This window comes from Orcinus orca, chromosome 4 (genome assembly GCF_937001465.1).
Source record: "Orcinus orca chromosome 4, mOrcOrc1.1, whole genome shotgun sequence".
NCBI lineage: Eukaryota > Metazoa > Chordata > Mammalia > Artiodactyla > Delphinidae > Orcinus > Orcinus orca.
In genome coordinates, this window is record NC_064562.1 from 21,172,300 (window position 1) to 21,194,013 (window position 21,714).

At 35.6% G+C, this 21,714-nt stretch overlaps 1 protein-coding gene across 6 annotated transcripts in view; it reads left to right on the forward strand.

Annotated features, from left to right (window-relative positions):
• Positions 1–21,714, forward strand: part of BANK1 (B cell scaffold protein with ankyrin repeats 1) — a 439,628-nt gene that overhangs the window by 239,605 nt on the left and 178,309 nt on the right. For all 6 annotated transcript variants that reach the window (XM_033402064.2, XM_049708850.1, XM_033402039.2 and 3 more), the window contains one exon: positions 5,511–5,616. In XM_033402064.2, coding sequence (XP_033257955.1) covers positions 5,511–5,616 — 106 coding nt within the window. The remainder of the gene's footprint in view (positions 1–5,510; positions 5,617–21,714) is intronic.

Genomic DNA, 21,714 nt, shown 5'->3' on the forward strand with positions numbered 1-21,714 from the left:
GCCTTCCAAATGTTTGGAGACTTTCCCATTATCTTTATGTTATGGATTTCTATTTTGATTTCATGTGGTCAGAAAACATTTATGATTTAAATTATTTTAAATTTGTTGAGATTTGTTTATATCCCAGGAGATGCTCTATCATCCTTTATGTTCCACAGGCACTTGGAGAGAATGCGTATTCTGCTATTGTTGGATGGAATGTTCTAAAAATGTTGTTTAGTTCCTTGTTGGTTAGATCATCGGATGATAGTGTATTGAGTTTGTCTATATTTGTGCTAATTTTCTGTCCATTTGTTCTATCCATTTTTGAAAGATATATTTATGTCTCCAACTGTAGTTATAAATTTGTCTATTTCTCCTATCAATTCTGTCAGTTTTTACCTCACATATTTTTGCAGCTTTGATGCATACACATTTAGGATTATTATGTCTTCTTGGTGGATTTATCCTTTTATCAGTATATAATGTCTCTTTCTGTTTTTGGTAATCTTCTTTGCTACAATGTCTACTTTACCTAAAATTAATATAGCTACTCATGCTTTCCTTTGTAATGATTCCATGATATATATTTTTTTATCCTTTCACAGTATCTGTCCATACTGGTGATTTGAAGTAAGTTTCTTAAAGAGTGCGTGCAACTAGATCATGTTTTTAATCCACTCTACAAATCACTGTCTTAATTGGTATGTTTAGACCATTTACATTTAACGTAATAATTGGTATGTTAGGGCTTTAGTCTGCCATTTTACTTTTTGGTTTTAGTTTGCTCTCTGCTTTTTATTTATCTAGGGTTTTTCTTGCCTTACTGTGTTTTACTTAAAATTTTTTTTAAGATTTCTATTTTGATTTATCTCTTGTGTTTTGAGTACATCTCTTTGCACATCTCTTTTAGTGGTTGCTCTAGACAGTGTTATATATTCATAACTTATCACAGTCTACCTATATTGAAATCTCATCTCCCTCTCTTTCCCTCTACCCCTACCCCATTTATGATATATAAATGCCTTAGATATTCCATCTACATACATTTAGAACCACATCAGACAGTATTCTCGTTTTTGCTTCAAACACCAAACATAATTTAGAAAACTCAAGAGGAGAAGGAAAGCCTATTGTATTTACCTATTTTTTTAATTTACTGTGTTCTTTCTTCCTTACCCCTGTTCCATGATTCTTTTTTTTTTATCATACCCTTACTGTTTAGAGAACTTGTTTATTCCTTGTTTTAGGGTATATTTGCTGGCAACAAATTTCTTAAGTTTTCCTTCATCTGAGAATGTCCTAATTTCCCCTTCATTACTGAAGGATGTTTTTGCTAGGCATAAGACTTTTGGTTGAGTGTTCTTTTTCTTTTAGCACTTGACAAATACTGTGCCTCTTCTTTCCTACATCTATGGTTACTACTGTGTTTCTAATTGTTTTTACCCTGTAAGTAAGGTTTTGTTTCTCTCTCCCTTATTTCAAATTTTTTTTCTTTGTCCTTAATTGTTGAAGTAACTTATGATGTCTCTCAGCATGTAATGCTTTGGGTTTAACCTGTTTGTGGTTTGCTCAGTTTCTTGAATCTGTATGTTTGTCTCTTGCTAAATTCAGGATGTCTTCCGTCATTATTTCTTTGTGTACTTTTTCATCCCTACCCTCTTTCTCCTCTCCTCCTGGGACTCTAAATTACATGAATGTTAAATTTTTTGTTATACTCTCACAAGTACCTCACATGCTATTTATTTTTTTCAGTCTATTTTCTCTCTGTTGTACAAGTTGAGTATTTTTTACTGTTCTAGCTTTAAGTTTACTGATTCTTTCCTCTATCCTTTCCATTCTGCTGTTGAGCCCATCCACTGAGGTTTTATTTTGATTATTACATTTTTCAGTTCTAAAATTTCAAATTGGTTGTTTTTTATACCTTCTATTTCCTTGTTGAGGCTTTCTATTTCCTTGCTGAGACCTTCTATTTTTTATTTATTTATTTCAAGAATGAGTGTTATTGCTTGTTGAAATATTTTTATCATGGCTGTTTTAAAATCTTTGTCAGATAATTACAAAATGCTTCTCATCTGGTGTTGGCATTTATTCATTGTCTCTTTTCATTTAGTTAAGAGATCTTTCTGATTCTTGTTTCTTGTATGATAATTGATTTCCTATTGAAATCTGACCATTTCCATTGTATTTAAGGAGAAGAAAAGGAGAAAGTGTAACTCTTCCATCTTCCCAGAAGTAAAAGTCCATAATTCTAATATCTTTTAAAATAGATATTTTATGTATTTTTCTCTTTTAGGAAGAAATACTCATTATAATAAAGTTGCTTATAGAAATAAGTATATAACATCTTCATATTCAAATAGAATTGTGATCTATAAATATATATGCAAATTACTTTTTAAGTATATTCATCAATCCCACATTCCATCACAGAGCACTGAAAAAATTCCCTTGGAAAAAGTCATATGTTTACTTCATTATTTTGTAATTATTCTTCTGTCTATTTAATTTTTTTGTCTATTTCGTATATTAGTTTTTCTGCTTTCTTTTTCTCATATTCTTGTTAAATAGAGATCTATGTGTGCATGCTTATGTATATATGTTTATATTATGTATATTTAATTTTTCCTAAAACCAAACAGTATTGCCAATATAATTTTATCATTTTATTCTGCTCTTATTTTTGTATCAAGTTGCTCATTTATAACTAATGTCTTAGGTTGGTTGTGAATTTTGCTGAACAAATATTAAACTACTCCATTTTAATTTTTCTGCTTGGAGAACAGTTGTGCCAACCTCATCAAGTATTCTTAGGGTTGCACAATTTATTTTAAGGAGAGAAAAATTTATGGCATCTTCCAATTTCGAGGCCAGTGTTTAGAAATGATGCCTATTTTCATCTTTGAAATTTAAAAAGAAGCATAACTACTCAAATCAGGTTTTTCTAGTTAGGGTATCTTCTGGGGAGAAATTTTTTGGGGATTATGTTAGTAAACATTTCTGTGATTTTTCACAGCTTTGTTTTGTGTTCTGTACAGTTTATTTATATGCAGGTATAATACTAGTAGCATGATTATGAAATTGAAAACAGAAGTGATTCAGCTAGTTATCATAGGCTAGAATATTAAAGGGTATCTGCACTCTTTCTTAATTAAATATCCTTTTCTGCATAGTGAGAGCTTTTGTTCTGATTCTAAGAATGCTGCTACTTCATTTTAAAAGTTCAATGATATAAGCTGTAGCATTTCTCACATTAAAGTGTCGTAGTGCCTCTGTGGGAGAAATTGTACTTCTAAGATTCCTCCTGGGAACTCATGCTCTTTTGAATTCTCTATGTCTCAGAATTTCAGAGCTGAAGGAACCTGAGGTTATCTTATGCCTAACTTATACAAGAGTGTAGTAACTCTGTGACACACTAATCTCTACTCATTAAATCTTGTACACTTTGGGGAAGAAATAGTAAATTTATCTCTATTTAAAAATGTCAAGGACGAGATAATAGCCTATGCAGAACTCTCATGGCCATTGATATAAGTTTTTAAGAAACTTTATAAACTAATGTTAGGGTTTTTATAATTTCTTAATTCCTTTTATCAAGTCCTATAGCTAAAACATATTCTTTTTGAGCTTTAGCATAAAGAATGTGCAAATATATTGCCAGTAATGTTTTACCCCACTGTTCCTATCAAAGGCTTCCTGAAAAGACTGAGTAATAATTAATATAAAGTTTTCACAACATTATTTACAGAATAGGTCCCACTCAATATCAATATTCAACCACATAAGCAGTCATAGTTATGCTGATACTTAAATAAGCTTAATTTAATCCACATAACAAACATATCCATGTTACGCATTGTAGGCCTTAAACAACTCCTTGTTGCATTAAAATCTTTTCGTCAGACATACAAGGCACTTTTTGAAATGCCCACTTCCTCTCTCTCATTCTTCTGCAGTCTTATGGAAATTCCTGAAATCCTTAACCAGGTCATGCTCCATGACACCTCCCTGACTATATGCAATTTGTGCCTTTAGTCCAGAGCTCCTTATTTGCATAGCAATCTCAACTTTGGTCATCTCCTCCACAGAGACTGTTTCTTCCTCTGTGGAATTGAGCCACTTCCCTTTTTGCCTGCCCTGTACCTGACCTGTAGAGATTTTGTATAATAATACCTAGAACTCAGTTCATTGCCGAAAAACAATGACAAGTCCCTGAATGTCTTTTTATTTTTTATTTTATTTTTTTTGTTGTATGCGGGCCTCTCACCGCTGCGGCCTCTCCCGTTGCGGAGCACAGGCTCCAGACGCGCAGGCTCAGCGGCCATGGCTCACGGGTCCAGCCGCTCCGTGGAACGTGGGATCCTCCTGGACCAGGGCACGAACCCGTTCCCCTGCATCGGCAGGCGGACTCTCAACCACTGCGCCACCAGGGAAGCCCCACTGAATGTCTTGATGGCAGAGCTTGTTGTCTCATTTCCCCTCCATCTGCTTTTTTTTTTTTTTTTTAATAAATGATCCGGAGCAAAGGGCTTCACATAGTTCATAGCATTAAGTCAATTAATGTTGGGTTTTGCTTTGCATTACTTAGCTATAGGTTGAGAAAAAGACTTTCATCCTTTCTCTCCACTTCTAGGTAGGACTTTTAGAAAATCCAGAAAGGCCTGAACCACTTTATTATTTGAGGTGCCCAGATTATTGAAAAATGAAGAAATAGAGTAACATCTTTTTTTTTTTTTTCAATACAGTCATTTAATTTCTGTGACTCCGTATTGGCGATATGTATAATTTATTTGGAAATCATTTCAGACGTCTTTATTGGACACTTTTGTTCCACAGTTCTCTCTTCACCCATGACTTTGTTGATTGGCCCACTTCCTCAGCTTTAATCAACTATGTCACACGTCGATTTGGTCCCAGCCATTGCTTCACAAAACTCAGTTCAGAAGAACGGTGGCCTTTGCAATAGGTTATGTCATTGGTAATAGAACACTTGGATTCTACATGGCTCCTCCCAAAATGTTCAGATTAGGGAAATAAAGTTGATATATAGTTATTTTATATTTAAAGGGGAAAAATAGGCCAAGATGAATATTCTCCCTCACTTTGACACAGAAATAAAATAATCTATTTAAGACTATTCCATTGCTAACCCTTAAGGTGAAGAATCAGACTCATCATTTTATTATTTCATTTATTAAAATGTAACATGTATTTTAACAGAATTTATTATTGAAACAAATTTCAGTGTTATCATTGACCACCTGTTATGCTCTTCTAAAATTAGTGAGTATTTAAGTAAATTAACTCATCCAAAGGCAAAGACTTATTTCTTGCATCCGTTCTTCTATTATTCTAATAATTGGCTTTTAGGCAAGTCCCTAATGTTTTGTATTATTCTTTAAAAAAAAGATGTATTATTAAAGATTACTCAGTATTTACTCCAGTCAATAATTTTCTATTATATTACAGTAAGATGAGTTTCTCTGTATATACCTGAACTAAGAAAAAGTTTCCTTTTCATTTGAAAACAGAATGACATTGATGAACTTGATCATATTCTCACATCAACATTCAAACAGGAGATACCATATTATGAGTTCCGATCACTCGAAACTGAAATCTACCCTCAAAAAGAATGTGAGTATTTTCCAAATGCATCAGTTATTCTATTTGTCACATTTCAGTGGATGTAACTACTTAATAAATACTATAACAATATTTATAATATAAATATTATAGCATTGCTGATGAAATGTTTTGACAATTCCCATCCCCTGGTGAGAGAAGTGGTTTTTATTCTAAGGAAATATTTGGATAATGTGTGATGAAAATTGTTCATCATAGCATTATTTATAATTACCAAATAACTTCCAAAGATAGGTAACTGATCAAATAAATTTTGGTGCATCTGTTAATGCAACCATCATAAACAAATTTTATCATAAATTGATTTGCTGGCTGGAGTGATGCTTTGATATATATTTAATCGAATAAAAGCAGGCTATACAGCAGTAGATAGAGTGTGATCCTCTGTTTTAAAAAGTACATATGTTTAATAGCATATGTTTATATATATATAAATTGATGGTCTGGACAGATACTCATCTGCTAACAGTTATGTTTGGGTTGTGCAATTTCGGAGATTACATTTTTTCAGTTTGCTTTATCTGTGTTTTGTACAATGACTACATACTATTTTTATCATGTAAATATATATATACATATATAAAGAAAAGCATATATAGGAGATACTATAAAAAAATCATACTTCTCAATATTAGCACAAGCTCAGTAGCATACTTTCTATATTAGTTTGTTCCCGCGTAGTTGGTTGACACATTGTTTATAATACATTTATATGCCCAGTATGTGCCAAACACTATGATGGAGATGTAATGGTGAGTAAGACAGGTATGGAGCAAAAGGATATTAGAGATCTCCTGTAGGCATACTGTAGGACTAACGAGCAGAGATTTTTTTCTGTATATTTTCTGTGCTATTTGAAGCAGTTTTATCATCAGGCTGGCAGGCCTGAGGGAAGCGGGAAGAAAAGAATAGGAGCCTTAGGCACAGCCGACGGTGATTCACCCAGATGTGCTAGAACCTGCATTATGTATGGTGAGGTTACATTATGGGGAAAGGTCAATGGTAGGCTAGTTCTGAATAAATAATTTGTGATAGTAGTGCAAACTTATTTTAATTTCCCGTATACATTTTAACAACACAATTCACCACAAAGGTTAGACATTAGGTTGGGATAGAAAAGGAACATGACATGATCTCTCACTTAAGACACTCATCATTTAACTGGAGAAACAAGATAATATATATGTAATAATAGAAAGAAACAAGGTGTTACACTTCATGAAATTCATTATACTGACAAAAGAATTTTAGAGAAAAGCTGGATTCTTCTTCAGGATATGCTTCCTAAAGGAGGTGGGATTTTACCTAGGTCTTGAATTATGTGTCTCAGTGAGAAAAGAGAAAGGAAGCAGGAATTCTAAGGAAGAGAACGTGTATCCAAAGGCATGAAGATGGAATTATTACACAACTTTACAAATTCCCTCAGCATTATATTTTTTTAGGGTTGTGGAACCAGAATTGTGGGGTTGGAGAGGAGAGGATGGCTGTGGTCTCTCATTTTATAGATAAAGAATTCAAGGTGGGATTGAAAGTGCTTCTCAGTGTCTCATTTAGGTTGTAGGATATGAATTTTAGAGTTGGAAAGGATGGAATAGACTTGGTCCTTTATTTTTAAATTTTTTTTTTTTTTTTTTTTTTGCGGTACGCGGGCCTCTCACTGTCGCGGCCTCTCCCGTTGCGGAGCACAGGCTCCGGACGCGCAGGCTCAGCGGCCATGGCTCACGGGCCCAGCCGCTCCGCGGCATGTGGGATCTTCCCGGACCGGGGCACGAACCCACGTCCCCTGCATCGGCAGGCGGACTCTCAACCATTGCGCCACCAGGGAAGCCCCCTTTATTTTTATAGAAAAGGAATTCTGGATTGGTTCAATTGGAGCACCTGATCATGTGGATCTGATTCAATAGGTATGGGGTACAGTCAAGCTTCTGCTTTTTAAAAAAACAAGCCTCAAGGTAAAGCTGATGCCGCTAGTCCTCAGACCTTTCACTGAGTATCAAGGGTTTAGAGCAGTGGTTCTCAAACTTGGTGCATATTATAATTAGCTGCAGAGCCTTCAGAATATCCCATGCCTAAGCCACACCCCCCAAATTAATGAAGAATCTGGGAGTGGGTTCCAGCTATCAGTACTTTTTAAAGTTTCCCAGATGATTCCAGTGGGCAGCCAAGTTTATCGATCCCTCATGGTTTCATACTACTCTCTCTTTACAAAGGTTAGAAAGTTAATAGCATATGAAAATTTTGAACCATTCTTAGAATGTAATGATTATTCTGTATTTGAAAAAATATTTTTATAAAAAATTGCATTTTTAAAAAGAAGCTAAAAATGGAAAGTTCAGTATAATCTAGGTAGTTCATTCAGAAGCCATATTGCTGGGTATCGCTAGATGACAGATGCTATTAAACCCATAACAAGCAAATAACATAACATTAGGTTCTAATTCGTAGTGGAAGTGCAAAATAACATAATACAAATTACATAATAAAATATGCAAGATAGACATGAATATGGCTGAACTCATGTTTCGCTTGCCTCCTTGGCCCTATAATCTTGGATCAATGTCAGCCTCAGAAAATCTGGTCTTTAAGACCTTGCACCTATATTTTCATAATGTTGAAGTTGAATTGATGGTGAGATTTGAGAAGCCTTTATACATAAAGTGGAATTAATGGTGGGTTATTGAAGAACTTCTCTAGAAACACCACTAGAGATATTCTGAGAGGTAAATTCAGCAAACAGTGAATTGGGTGTATTTCTGAATGTCTATCCCTGAAGACAGTTCTCTAATTATTTGGTGAAATGTTTCATTTATTAAACATTTATTTATTACTCTATATTTTAGCTGAAATAAATTGGAGGTTAGGGCATTGTGAGGGGAAATAATCATAAGGAACTGACAGAGCATACTTGAGTATTGACCTATCCTAAGGAGGAGACATGGAACTACCCACAGATACCTATTGTTCTTTAAAAATATGAAATTAAATGCTGTGTTAATCAAAACTATTTATCTTATTATTATTCCATCCTCTTTTCTTTTCCAAGTTGATTCTGGTAAATTCTGGATTTAGTCCCTGTCACTTCATTTATAATAAGTAAATTGCTATTCCGTGCCACTGTGTCTTGGTCATTTTCACTTCTGTCTAGCCAATAAACTTCCTCATTTACTTTTTTTTCCCTTAGGCAGAGTTGAGGGGGGTGGGAGTGTTGCAGAGATAAGATGGAAAGTGCACAGGAAATCAAATCTGCTTTAATGTTCTCTTACCCTGTAATGCTTCATTATTGAATTAAAAATACCATTTCCCATTGATAAGAATTTTCCACTGAAAAAGTTCTCCCTGGAAGTTGAATATAATAAAAGGTTTCCAAATGAACTTGATATATTAATGCAATGTATCATACATGCCTTTTGAACATAACAGAGAAATAATTCATAACAACTTTCTAGTGTGTGAATCATCAGGGCTTGTGAAATCGATATAGGAGATCATGACAGACAATGTTTCTGATATATAAGACACTAGAATAGAAGATATCAGAGTGCATCCCTTAAAATAAGAGTATCGCTGTGAGCAGCTTCCATTCTGGTTGTAGTTGTCCGTATAAACACACATGGTCTGAACCACCAGGAAATCAGGTTGAATGACTTGACTTGGTGTAGTGGTGAGGTAGAACAGCACACCTGGACTAACACAATTGCTTTAGTCCTTCTGTAGCTCTCCCCTATCCTGAGTTTCAAGCCATATTCCAGAGTCTTATAAGTCTTAAACTGCAGCAGGTATGTGAATTTCCCTAACTTCTCTTCCGAACCCTTTCCAAGGCTGGGTAATGCTGAGGATCTCTTGTTATTGATAGGAAAATAAAGTAGTACAGCTTGTTTTTAAAAGTGGCTGGAGTTGCAGGTTAAATCTCCGGAAGTAGCAGTCTGGGGAAAAGGAAACTAGGTTACTTTGAGGCAGATCATGTACCTTCATCCAGAAAGGAGAATGGCTTAATAAAGCCCATGCCAGTTTCTAGAAAAGCATGTCAAAATGTTTAACCATTTACAAAAAGTAGTAATATCTTAATCTGAAACAGGACAGCATATGATCACCAGCGACATGTGGAAATGTTAATTCAGTATATTATCTCCTAAAATGTCTGTGAAATGAGGAGCATGTAACTGGATATTCCGTACACATGTAGTAGTCACTGTGGCCCTAGGATTTATCTTGGACTTGTAATATCTTTAGGTTCACAGAAAATAGCTCATTTGCTATCTGAGTAGAGGAGAACTGAATGTCACTGAGTTGTTTCTTTTTATATCATCAAATAATTTAAACATGCAGAAAAATACAGAAAATAATATAAAAAACACCTGTACCTATCATTTAGGATTGCCAAATCTTAACATTTTGTCACGTTTACTTTACATCTTTTTTTATAAGAAGTAAAATTCTACAGATATAGTCGAATTTCTGTTTCCCTTTGTGATTCCATACACTTGAAAAGTAACCATTACTTTAGTTAAACTTATTGATGACCATTCCCTTGCAGTTCTTCATTCTTTTACTACATACATTTGTTTCCTTAATTCATATACAGTCATGTGCAATTTTGTAGATTTTGTGTAAATGATAATCATACTTTTTCTTCAATGTACTATTTTTGCCCAGTATTAATATTTTTATATTTATACATGTCTTTTTGTAGATCTAGGTCATTCATTTGAAATATTCTATAGCATTGAATTGTTTGACTATACCACAGTATGTATCTGTTCTCCATTATTACCCATTATTATTAATGGGTAATAAAGTTTTCAAGTGTTTTATTGTTGCAATTAATTCTATGATGAACATTCTTGCATATGAATTCCTATGCATATATGTTATAATTCCTCAGGAGATACAATTACCAATAGAACTTCTGAGTTAAACAGGTATGTACTTATTCTGTAGTGCTAGATATTTTCAAATTTCTGTGGAAAATACTTTTACTAATTTATAAATAATTCTACCAGCAGTATTGTGCCATTGTTCCACATCTTTTCTATGTTAAGAACTGTGAGTTAAATATATTTTTTGCAATCTAACAGGTGGGAAGTGGTATCTCACTTTTTAATTGACATTGTCATTACAGATATAGTTGAGCATTTTTCTTCTGTTTATTTACATTTCATTTTTCCTCAGTGAATTTACATTTAATAGTCTTCATTTATTTATGTTGGTTATTTTTTTCTTACTGAATTTTGGGAGATTTCTCTCTCTCTCTCTCTTCATATATATAACATATATATATATATGATACATATATGTATCATATATATGTATCATATATATTGATATACATGTATATATTCTGGATAGTAACATTTGTCAGTTTTATACATTGCAAATGTCTACTTAATTGATAGCTTGTCTTTTAATTTATATGCTATATTATGAAGCATATAATTAAATTCATCATAAAACTTGGTATCAGAGCTGATCCCCACCTCATTCTTGAAATTATTTTTGCTCTCCTTATTCCTTTAGTTGCCCTAAAGTTTACTTGTCTTTTAGTTGTCCTATATTTAGGATCAATTTGTCAAATTCCATGAAATACTCTAATAAAATTGAAAGAACATTTTAGATTAATTTAGTAAAAACTGTCATTTTTACTATACTTAACTCTCTCTGTCATAAGCATGATATTTATTTGGGTGTTTTTACGTCTTTCCAAAAAAAATATTTTTTGAAATTCTTAAAAACCGTTGTTAGATTTATTTCTGTTTATTTCATGGTTTTGTTAACATCAAAACTATTATTTTAAAATTATTTGTGACTACTCCTTTTCTTGATACCTATGGGATTGAGCCAGGAATCTTCTAAATGTAGCATTGTTCTACATGGAAAGAAAAGTTTTTGAAAATGAGGAATTACTAATCTCATTCCCTAAAAAGAAAATTAGGAACAGATGGAAGCAATTATCAAGGATATTTTACAAAAAAAATTTTTCAGTGTCTTCCCAAAATATGAATTTCACAATACATGAAGTTGTATGGACCTTTCTAGTTTTCATTTTAAACCACTGGAGAAGAAAATTGGGGCAATGAAGAAATCAATGCAAAAGAAAAGAAATGGTGAAGATTATTTCACATTCTGACATGAGAAGTAATAGATGATAGGAAAAAATGTAGTCATGTAAACTCACTTCAAATTAGTAACAAATGCATCACTGTTGGGTAAATACACAAAATTAGGAACAGATTTACACATAACACATTATCAAAACTTGTAGAGCTTGAGTGAATTGGAGCTTTGGCATGTAAATTGACTGTAAAATGATGGATTCTTCCACTTCATTTTTTTTGATAACACAACCTACCAGTACAGATTTTCACATATCCTACGAAGGATATTTTTAGCATATTTTCAAGTTAGTTTTATGAATTGATGGTTTAATTTGTATCAAATAATAATAAAATTAAACAACCACTTTGAATCCTGCAAAATGATTTTTTACTTGATTAACCAAAAAAAAAAAAAAGCATTTTTTTCAGTATTATATTGCTATTACTCACTTTTACAGTGTTTCTTCAAGGAGTCTGTAGATCTCCAGATGTGAAGTTTGAAAATGAATGCTTATAAAGATGACTATGGTTTAAGGATGTAAGTAAAAATTAGGAAAAAAAGGAAGAAGGAGGTGGGGGGAAAGGAAGAAAAGTTTATGTCGGGGCTAGAATTTGGCCTTCTCCATACTTGAGTTATTCCCCAAACCAGGAAGCACCTCTGACCTTGAGTCTACTGGGAACATAGGGAAGACAGAACAATATGTCTTGCAGAATCAAAGAAACTTCCCTGATCTCAGGCTGCATTGTAACACTGTAGAGATAGGCCATGTGCCATCCTGAGTCCAACAAGCATTGAGGCCAACCCTTGACCACTTTGACCAATGAGTGGTTAACCTTCTCCACCTCTCAGCAACATTCATAATTCGTTTCTCATTCTGCTCATTGCCATCACTGTAACATCACATAATTGTGTTGTTACAATAAGGGAACAGTTGTGTAATAATTGAGGATTCTGTAGTTATAGATGAAGAAGGTGAGTCTGCAAATGTAATATTTTCTCTCAATTAAGAAAACTTTGATCAAAAAGATTCTGTTAAGGGCTTCCCTGGTGGCGCAGTGGTTGAGAGTCCGCCTGCCGATGCAGGGGACGCGGGTTCGTGCCCCGGTCCGGGAAGATCCCACATGCCACGGAGCGGCTGGGCCCGTGAGCCATGGCCGTTGAGCCTGCACGTCCGGAGCCTGTGCTCCGCAACGGGAGAGGCCACAACAGTGAGAGGCCCACCTACCGCGCAAAAAAAAAAAAAAAGATTCTGTTAAGCAGTCTTATTTATTCATTTATATTACAAGTGTAAGCAAAGTGTCAGACACTCTTCTAGGCACTACAGACACAGGGAACCATTATAGAAAAATCTGTTTTTATGGAGTTTTATTTTAGTGAGGGCAGCAGAAAAACGATAACAAAATAAGCAGTTTTATTTCAAAAGGGATACTGGTAATGACAAAAATACAGTAAAGTGAGAGTATAGGGAGTTAGGAGGTGATGACAAGTCATGCAAATATTTTAAAATGGTATCATCTAATTTACATTTTAAAATTGTTGCTATAGAGAACACATTACAGGTGTATAAGAATGGAAGCAGAGAAACCAGATCGGAGGCCATAGTGGTCTCAGGGAGACATGATGGTGGCTGTCACCTGGTGTTGGTAGTGGAGGTGTTGACACTTGCTCTTACTTGATAGATATTTGAAAGTGACGATGGTGAGACTTGCTGACATATTGTCAAAAGCCCAGGAAGGAGGTCATACGTGGTATTCACAGCCATGGCCTGGATGAGATCATTCGATAGAAAGTATAGTTCAGAGCAAAGGTCTGAGTCCTGGGCAATGCAGTATTTAGAGATCTGGAAGAAAAGTTTCCATAAAAGGAGACTGACAGCAGGAATGCCAGCTGAAGTAGGATTATGGTGTCTTGAGACAAGTGAAGAAAATGCTTCTGAGGGAAGAAAGTGATCAACCATGTCACATCCTACTTCAGAGAGTAAGAGTGGAAAATGCCACAAAATTTGTGATTTACAAAACTGTTCATTAATACCAAAAATGCCCCCCAGTGGATCCAGGTGTTCCCCAAATCTTTGTGCCAAGAATACCATGTAGATCTTTTGGTTTCTCCTTAAAGTCTGTACCAATGGGTAGTGTCTCTAAAGCAAATACTGGGAAGATAAAGAAGTATAGTTCTGATTAACTGCTCCCCAAGACCCCCCAGATTCTGTAGAATATCTAAAAGTAATTGAATATTCAGACCAATTGAGAGAATGCAAGATGTTAACAAGCGAAAAAAGAAGCACTATCCAGGAGAAGCAGAGGAGAGGATTATGTCAAGTTTCTATTAACTGCCATTTGGACTCATTTTCTTTGTAGTGAACCTAAATTTCATTTGGTGTATACCTTCCTTCATTTTAAGCATCTCCAAAGTTGAAGACGGAGTTTAGGTATATAGATATTGGGAGAAGAAATGAGAAGGAATGAATAGAAGCCTACGGGACAGATTATGAACAGGGCAGTAAAAAATACAAGGACCAGGATAGCAGATGAGGAAAAAAAAATGTAACCAATTAGGCTGAGACTCCAAAGTGTGTGATCACAGCAGGGTTAACAGCACACAATAAAGAACAAGCTTTCAAGCTCAAGCACTTTGCTTCATTGTCTCAGTTACTTTCACATCATTCCTATCTAGCTGAGAACCAGTTTCTGACTTGAGTCATCCTGGAAGCCAGAAAGATGAGCTTTCTACAGAAAGTTGAGAATTGCACTTTTACAGAAGAAATTCTTGGCAATAATGGCAATCTGGGAAATAAGCATGACCTCTACCCATGATATTTGACTGGCTATAAGAAATTGTATCCTCCATGATCATTATCAACAGAATCCAAATGGAGATTACTTCTGTAATAATATGATGTGTGATGTTTGGTTGAAATATTATTTCTAACAATGCTTTATTTCTCACAGTGCTGTCAGATGGTGTTTCTCTAAGAAATAATTAAGGGAAATATCTTTTAGCATTAAACTTTCTCTTCTATTTGAGTCCTTCTGTTTACTACCCATAAGAAGATATTTTTAAAAATGTAAAACCATGACAAAAGAGGGACACCCTTAGAGAAGCTGAATAGAATGGAGAGAAAGTCTACTCCAGACATACTTTGTATCCTTTGCAGTTTTATTTCACTCCCTATTAGGTTAATCTCAATTTTATTGGCTACCTACTCTTGCTTATTTATGCAAACCAAGCCCCATTCTTTTTTGTATTGATACTTTTGCTCTCAAACTTTAGTGGGCATCAGAGTCGCTTGGAAGGTTTGTTAAAACTCGGATTGCTAGGCCCCATTTAGAATTTCTGATACCACAGATCTGGGGTGGGCCAAAGAATTTTACATTTTTCACAAATTCATAGATGATGTGGATGCTATCGGTCTGTGAATCACCAGGAAACCGTTGGTTGAACACAGCAGTAACGGGTGGTACAATTTCTTTTCTGTTCTTTCCTTTCCTTTTCTTTTCTTTTCTTTTCCTTTCTTTTCTTTTCTTTTCTTTTCTTTGATAAGTTAAGTACCTGAATAAAATTGACATGAATAAAATTAAAGTCAAGATAGCAGATTTTTTTTTATTCGATCACTCCATGTCCCATGACTAAAGATCATGGATACAGAATGAAGTAGTCTTAGAGTGATTGTTTATCTCAAAAATGCATTTTTTGAGTATCATTATTAAAAATAAAAATAAACCCTCATGAATTCTTAGAAGTTTAACACACCTGGCTTCAAACTAGGAACTCTTCTAGATACTGAGGGAAGATAGAGGAATGTGAGATAAATAGAATAAATAAAACCCATATACTCAGCGGGCACCCAAGAAGAGGGAAGAGAAAATAAAACCACAAAGTTAAGTGTCACTAATGTAGTGTGTTCTGTACTAATAAGAACCAACACTTGCATTTTTGTGTACTCTGTGTCAAGAATAATTCTAAGCACCTTACTTACTTTATCTCATTTAATTCCTCTCAACCAACCCATGGTAGGTAATATTTTAAACTCTGATTTACAGATGAGGCATTGAGAGTTTATATCATTTGCTCAAATGGTGGCAGGCCTGGGACTTGGATCCAGTCAGCCCAGCTGAGGTTATTAACCACTCCTCAGCCACTGCAGCCCTATACATGGTAAGGAGCTATAGCTCCAGGGGGTCACAGGAGCCCAGAGAAAGAGGGACAGTTGGAGGAAGCTTCCCAGGAAGATGATCTTACATTTAGAGGAAAGGTTATGAATTATTTCTGCTAAATTATTTAAAATTACTACTTTAATGAATAATTTATAAAGGCAAGTTTGAAATTATCTCAGATACTCTTTATGTTATTTTTTGCAGTCCTAGAAACATGGTGATTTTTGTTTCACAGTGCGTGATTTCCTTCAAATCACCACTTTTGCCTCTATGGGCAAATACTATCCTTTAGGAAGGAGCCCTGTCTCTTTTGTTCATGGATTTATTCCTAGCGCCTAGAAGAGTTTCTAGCATTCAATAAATATTTACCACATTAACTTGATAATGGCAACAAAGTTAGCCATAGACTAAAATCATTGAAACCCTGGTAAGCATTAGGTGTTAGACTAGTATTATTTGAGCTCCAAAAATAAAACAGCTCTTCTTTGTAGGAATATAAGGCAGCTATATATAATGTCACTTTCTTTTCTTTTTCTTTCCTTTCTTTTCTTTCTACCTCTTATCTATGGCATCTGCCATTAACAGAATGAAACATTGGCATATGAGCCTTCTGAATGTGCTGCCCTGAACTGTGTGCAGTGAGTGAGACACAGATGCTCATCTCCTGTGTTGACACAAAAAAATGTAGGTTTTTCAAGGTCAAAAGTAATAAGTTTAAATCTATAAGTTTATCGTAGGGTTATCGTAGGGTTAGGGAAAAAACATAAATAGTGTCCGTTAGTAACTGATAACAGGAAATAGTCTCTGTAATATTCACTCATTTTTTAAAGAAAAATGCAAGCAAGGGTTAGCTTCAACTACACACACACACACACACACACACACACACGCACAGCAACTTGCTTTTTTTAATTGTAAATTGAATAAATTAATCCTTAAGGAACTCCCTCTTACTTTTGCAGCTGTTGTGCAATGATAATTTTCAAAACTAGAGTGTCTATCCTCTGAAACTCTTGACAGGTCCAGAACCTCCCCCCACCCCCATACTACCCAATCACTACCCTACCTGCAAGCCATCTCCCTGTGCTTCCTAAAGGGATTCCTTTGCTCTCTGGATTATGCCATTACCAAATAGTTACAGAATATCTTTTTAGTGTCACTACAGGTGTAAAGATTCACTGCATGACTATGAGAAGAATAGGAACTCAAAAATGTAGAAGAACTTGGTTTTTTATGTCTTGTTATGGTATACCAAAACCACCACAGTCATTTTCCTCACTGAATTAGTCAGGATTCTCCAGAGAAATGGAATGAAGAGAATGGACTGAGAGAGAAAGACAGAGGTTTACTTTAAGGAACTGGCTCACGGGATTGTGAGGCTGGCAATTCTGAAATCTGCAGGGCGGACCAACAAACTGACAGGTCCAGGAGAAGTTGATGTTACATCCTTGGGTCCAAAGGCAGTCTGGAAACTGAATTCCTTCCTCTTTGGTGAACCTCAGTCTTTTCTAGGGCCTTCAACTGATTGGGTGAGGCTTGCCCACATTATGGAGGGTAATTGGGTCAAATTCTACTTACTTAAATATTAATCACATCTAAAACAATGCTTGCACAGTAACATCCAGGCTGGTGTTTGACCAAACAACTGGGCACCATAACCAAGACAGTTGACACATAAAATTAACCATCACACTCCCCGTCATCCTATTGTTCAGATGTCAGCAGCTCTAAACAACTGTAATCCACCCACACACATTTTGGGATCCCCAACAATCAGTTTGAAAAATGCTGGTCAATAGATTTGCAAAGCAACTGTAATCCAGTGGATAGAAAAATCTCTCAAAATAGCCTATCCTGGTTTACAGACTTGAGGATTGTTGACGGTGTGGTAACAGCTGCAATTTGGGTCATGTACGTAATATAAACTCTTGGTCAAGGAACAGTAGGTATTGCTTACAGTGTTAAGATATGTTGAATTGTAGCGCTGTTACCACTTTCCTGTTTCCTGAGAGTGAGGTTACCACGTTTTGCTCAGTGTAGTAAACTAAATAATTGCCTCCTAAAGATATATATTCACGTCCTAGTTCCTAGTCTATGACTTTGTTACCTTATGTGGCAAAAGGAGCTTGGCAGCCCTATTTCAGAATACTTCCTCTTCCACAAAACAAGGGTTCTGTGGTGATTATTAATGTTTAGTGATACAGGAGCTAAGTTGATAACTAATATGCTCTACTCGAAGACACATATGTCTAATTTGATTTAGCACTATATAATCGTATTGCCAGCAGCTACCCCATCAACACCCCCACCTGTGCTTCTCCGTGACAATGATCTGTCCCCTTCTCTAATGAATACACTTTCTCTTCTACCTTGTAACTTTGTAGCCATAAACCTGAATGGTATCTTAAATCAGCTCTTTCCTTCAGAGCGTAAAAGTCAATCATCTAGTCCGGTAAACTTTTCTTTGGAAATGTCTGGCATCTCTGTCCTTGTCCATTTTTACTGCCACCACTCTAATTCAGGCCATCAGTTATTTCTCTTTCCTCCTGAAAAAGCTTTCTAGGAGGTTTCCCTAACATGCTTCACCTTTCTTTCCAACCATCCTACGCTTAGGTGCTTCCCAAATCATTCTCAGATTCCATTTATATTCTGTCCCTATATTACATATGCTGGTGTTCCCAAATCTCTCTCTCCAGCCCCTTTATTGCCCAAAAAATTTTCCCAGATTTTTTCCTGCCTTAGTTCACTTTTATTATCAAAATTATTTAATATTTTTTAAAGAATAAATCAGGTTCTCAAGACTCCAAGAAGTCCTCAGACAATGCCAAATACTCCTTACTAATGAAATCACGCATCTTTGCCAGATAAGTTCATTTACTGCTTGGTGGTATTACATTCCTTGGCTTTCCATGTGCAACCCATACAAGGACAGTGGGTAGCTTTCTACCTGTAAGGCATGGCCTGGTGGTAGTCAGCCATCTGATCCCAGCCCAGCCCAAGTTGTTTCCACACTCTTGCTGTTCCAGGTTTCCTGGATCTTTCTAGGCTCTTTCCTGGCTTCTTTCTAGGTTCTTGGTCCCTTTGCTGTTAAGAATCAGAAGAGACAAAATTGGTAATTTTCAAAAGGTATTTTTTAAATGAACACAGAGGAGCACAGTACAATCACACATGGATTTCTAGAGATTTCTTATTTTAACCAGAGGTTAGCCACAGAGTGGGCTGGTTAAACGTGGATCAGCTCCACTCTTTTTATTGCCTCATCACTGTCTGGGTTCAGTAGTGGAAAGTGGACTATAAACAACCCTATTCAGATGCTGTGAGATTTAATTTTAATTAATACCAATTCCAAGAACTGCTAATTAGAAATGCACTTGCCTCTTTGCTTCCTCACATTACCTCCAGACATGGACTCCAAGCTTCCCACTCTTACATATTTTGTAATATGAGAGATAACAAATTGCACCAAAGGCCTTTAATGAACCATTATTTCCCATGTGCATTTAATTTACAGTATCAAGATTTTAGAAATACGATAATGTTGGTAGTATTTTTGGTTGCTTGAAATCCTAAATACGATTAAATGTCTACTCTTTCAACAGACGGGAAGAATGACACCTCACATGTTGTATATGTGCTTCTCCTGTCACAGGGCAATCAGATTCATAAACCCAGCAATGCTCTGTCTTACAGATCCACAGAAATATTAACATTTCATCAGACTCCAAATCCTGTGATGAAAGGAATGAAAATCATTACCTTTCTTCAACCTTCACAAGTATCATCCTTACTCCTTTAGCTGGTATCTGATTCGCATCAGGGAAAATTACCCTAAAACCATCTGTGGCATGGCCTCTAGCTCAGAAGAATGTCCTAAATCATACAATTCTGACCCCAACCGTATAATTTTATAAATGAAGAAACTGAGGTGCAGGGAAATGAAAGAACTTTCATAAGCACCATGTAGCTGAGCTGGGATTAGAATGCAGATCTCCTGACTTTTTATCTTCTCTTTTTTGTGTGCTTCATTGTTTTGTATTATAGTGGCCACCTGGTCATCACACACTGAGTGAATAAAGATTTACTATTCCAGATAGCGATTTAAGAGAACAATGGATTACATGGTCATGCACGTCCAGTTTGCATACTCATCTTACTTTAAAATTTTTAAAGCTAACCCAGGACATATTCCCACTTTATTATTCTGGTGAGCTAGGTTAATGTTTTGGAAGCTTGGTTTGATAACTTCAATCTAATTATTGGCCATCGTTTATAGGGATTATGTGGAACTGTTGGAAATGGCTCAGCCCAAACAAACATTTCTTTACTAGGTTCTAGCTCATCTATTTATTTTTATTTGCAAAAACTAGTGAAATTGGATTTTCATTGAAAAGTTCCCCTGCCAGACACTTAATTCTGTTCCCCTGAAATTACCATTTGACAGACATTGGCTGAAACAACTGAAAACTGAAAATTCATTTTGTCTGGAAGAAAAGTCAAAAGCAAATTGGTCACCCCTTAGTGTGAGTTATGACTTCTTTATTCACACCTTGATAATAGAAACAGATATAAAGAATCTTCATTAATTAAATGAAAATTGCTGTGAAATGAAGCAGATGTTATACTGTAGATTAAACACATTCTAAAACGTTTTTTTTTTAATATCTTCTTAAGGAATCTATTATTTTAATCTAATAGATAAGATTAACAAACTGTTTGCAAAACAAATGCTGTGAGTTTACGAAAATAACTAAATGGTCTTTAGGTCTCATAGGACTTCTGCTTCTGATTAAGATGTACAACATCATAAGAGTCTGTTGTTCTTATTGTAATAGTAAGAAACAAGCAAGATGATCTTCAGAATCACAGTTTCTTTTTTAAATACAGCAGAAAATGAATGACAAAAGAAATCTAAATGAACTAAATTCCAGAAAGGGACAAGTCCTTCACAAAAGAGAAGAAACTCATGACTTCCATCCCATCCCAGGAGGATAAGAACTCACTGTAGATGAGGAGTAAAGAGAAACCACCTGAACATTTAGCAAACATTTAGTGGCTGTACTTAGGCTACTGTGATGGATGAAAATCCCAGAATCCCTGTTACAGAGTGGGTCTGTATCACCCACTAACTCTCTTTTGTAGGCTGTCATAAGTGCACAGAGCTAGTATACCAATGGCTGGACCCTCGAGGGCAGTAAAGTTGAGAGATATCCTTAAAATCCCTGAGGACCACTAGTGGCTGCTAAAGAGTGAGAGTCGGACAGGGTTGCTGAGACAAATCCCATCAAAGCTTTTGCCATGTGGAAAGCAGCAGCAGACAGATTCTAAATACAGAGAGGCATAAAAGTGGAAAAAACACCTCCAAGCTATTGGGATAATAAGGAGTCTGCCTTAACTGAGTGTATACAGAGGCCCCCCAAAATCTGAGCAAGATATTCTTTTTTTTTTTTTTAACATCTTTATTGGAGTATAATTGCTTTACGATGGTGTGTTAGTTTCTGCTTCATAACAAAGTGAATCAGTTATACATATACATATGTTCCCATTTCTCTTCCCTCTTGCGTCTCCCTCCCACCCTCCCTATCCCACCCCTCTAGGTGGTCACAAAGCACCGAGCTGATCTCCCTGTACTATGTGGCTGCTTCTCACTAGCTATCGATTTTACGTTTGGTAGCGTATATATGTCCATGCCTCTCTCTCACTTCGTCCCAGCTTACCCTTCCCCCTCCCCGTGTCCTCAAGTCCATTCTCTAGTAGATCTGTGTCTTTATTCCCGTCTTGAGCAAGATTTTCTGATGTGAAAAATTCTGGAGGCAGAACTGGAGAGAAAAAAAAGAGCCATCCT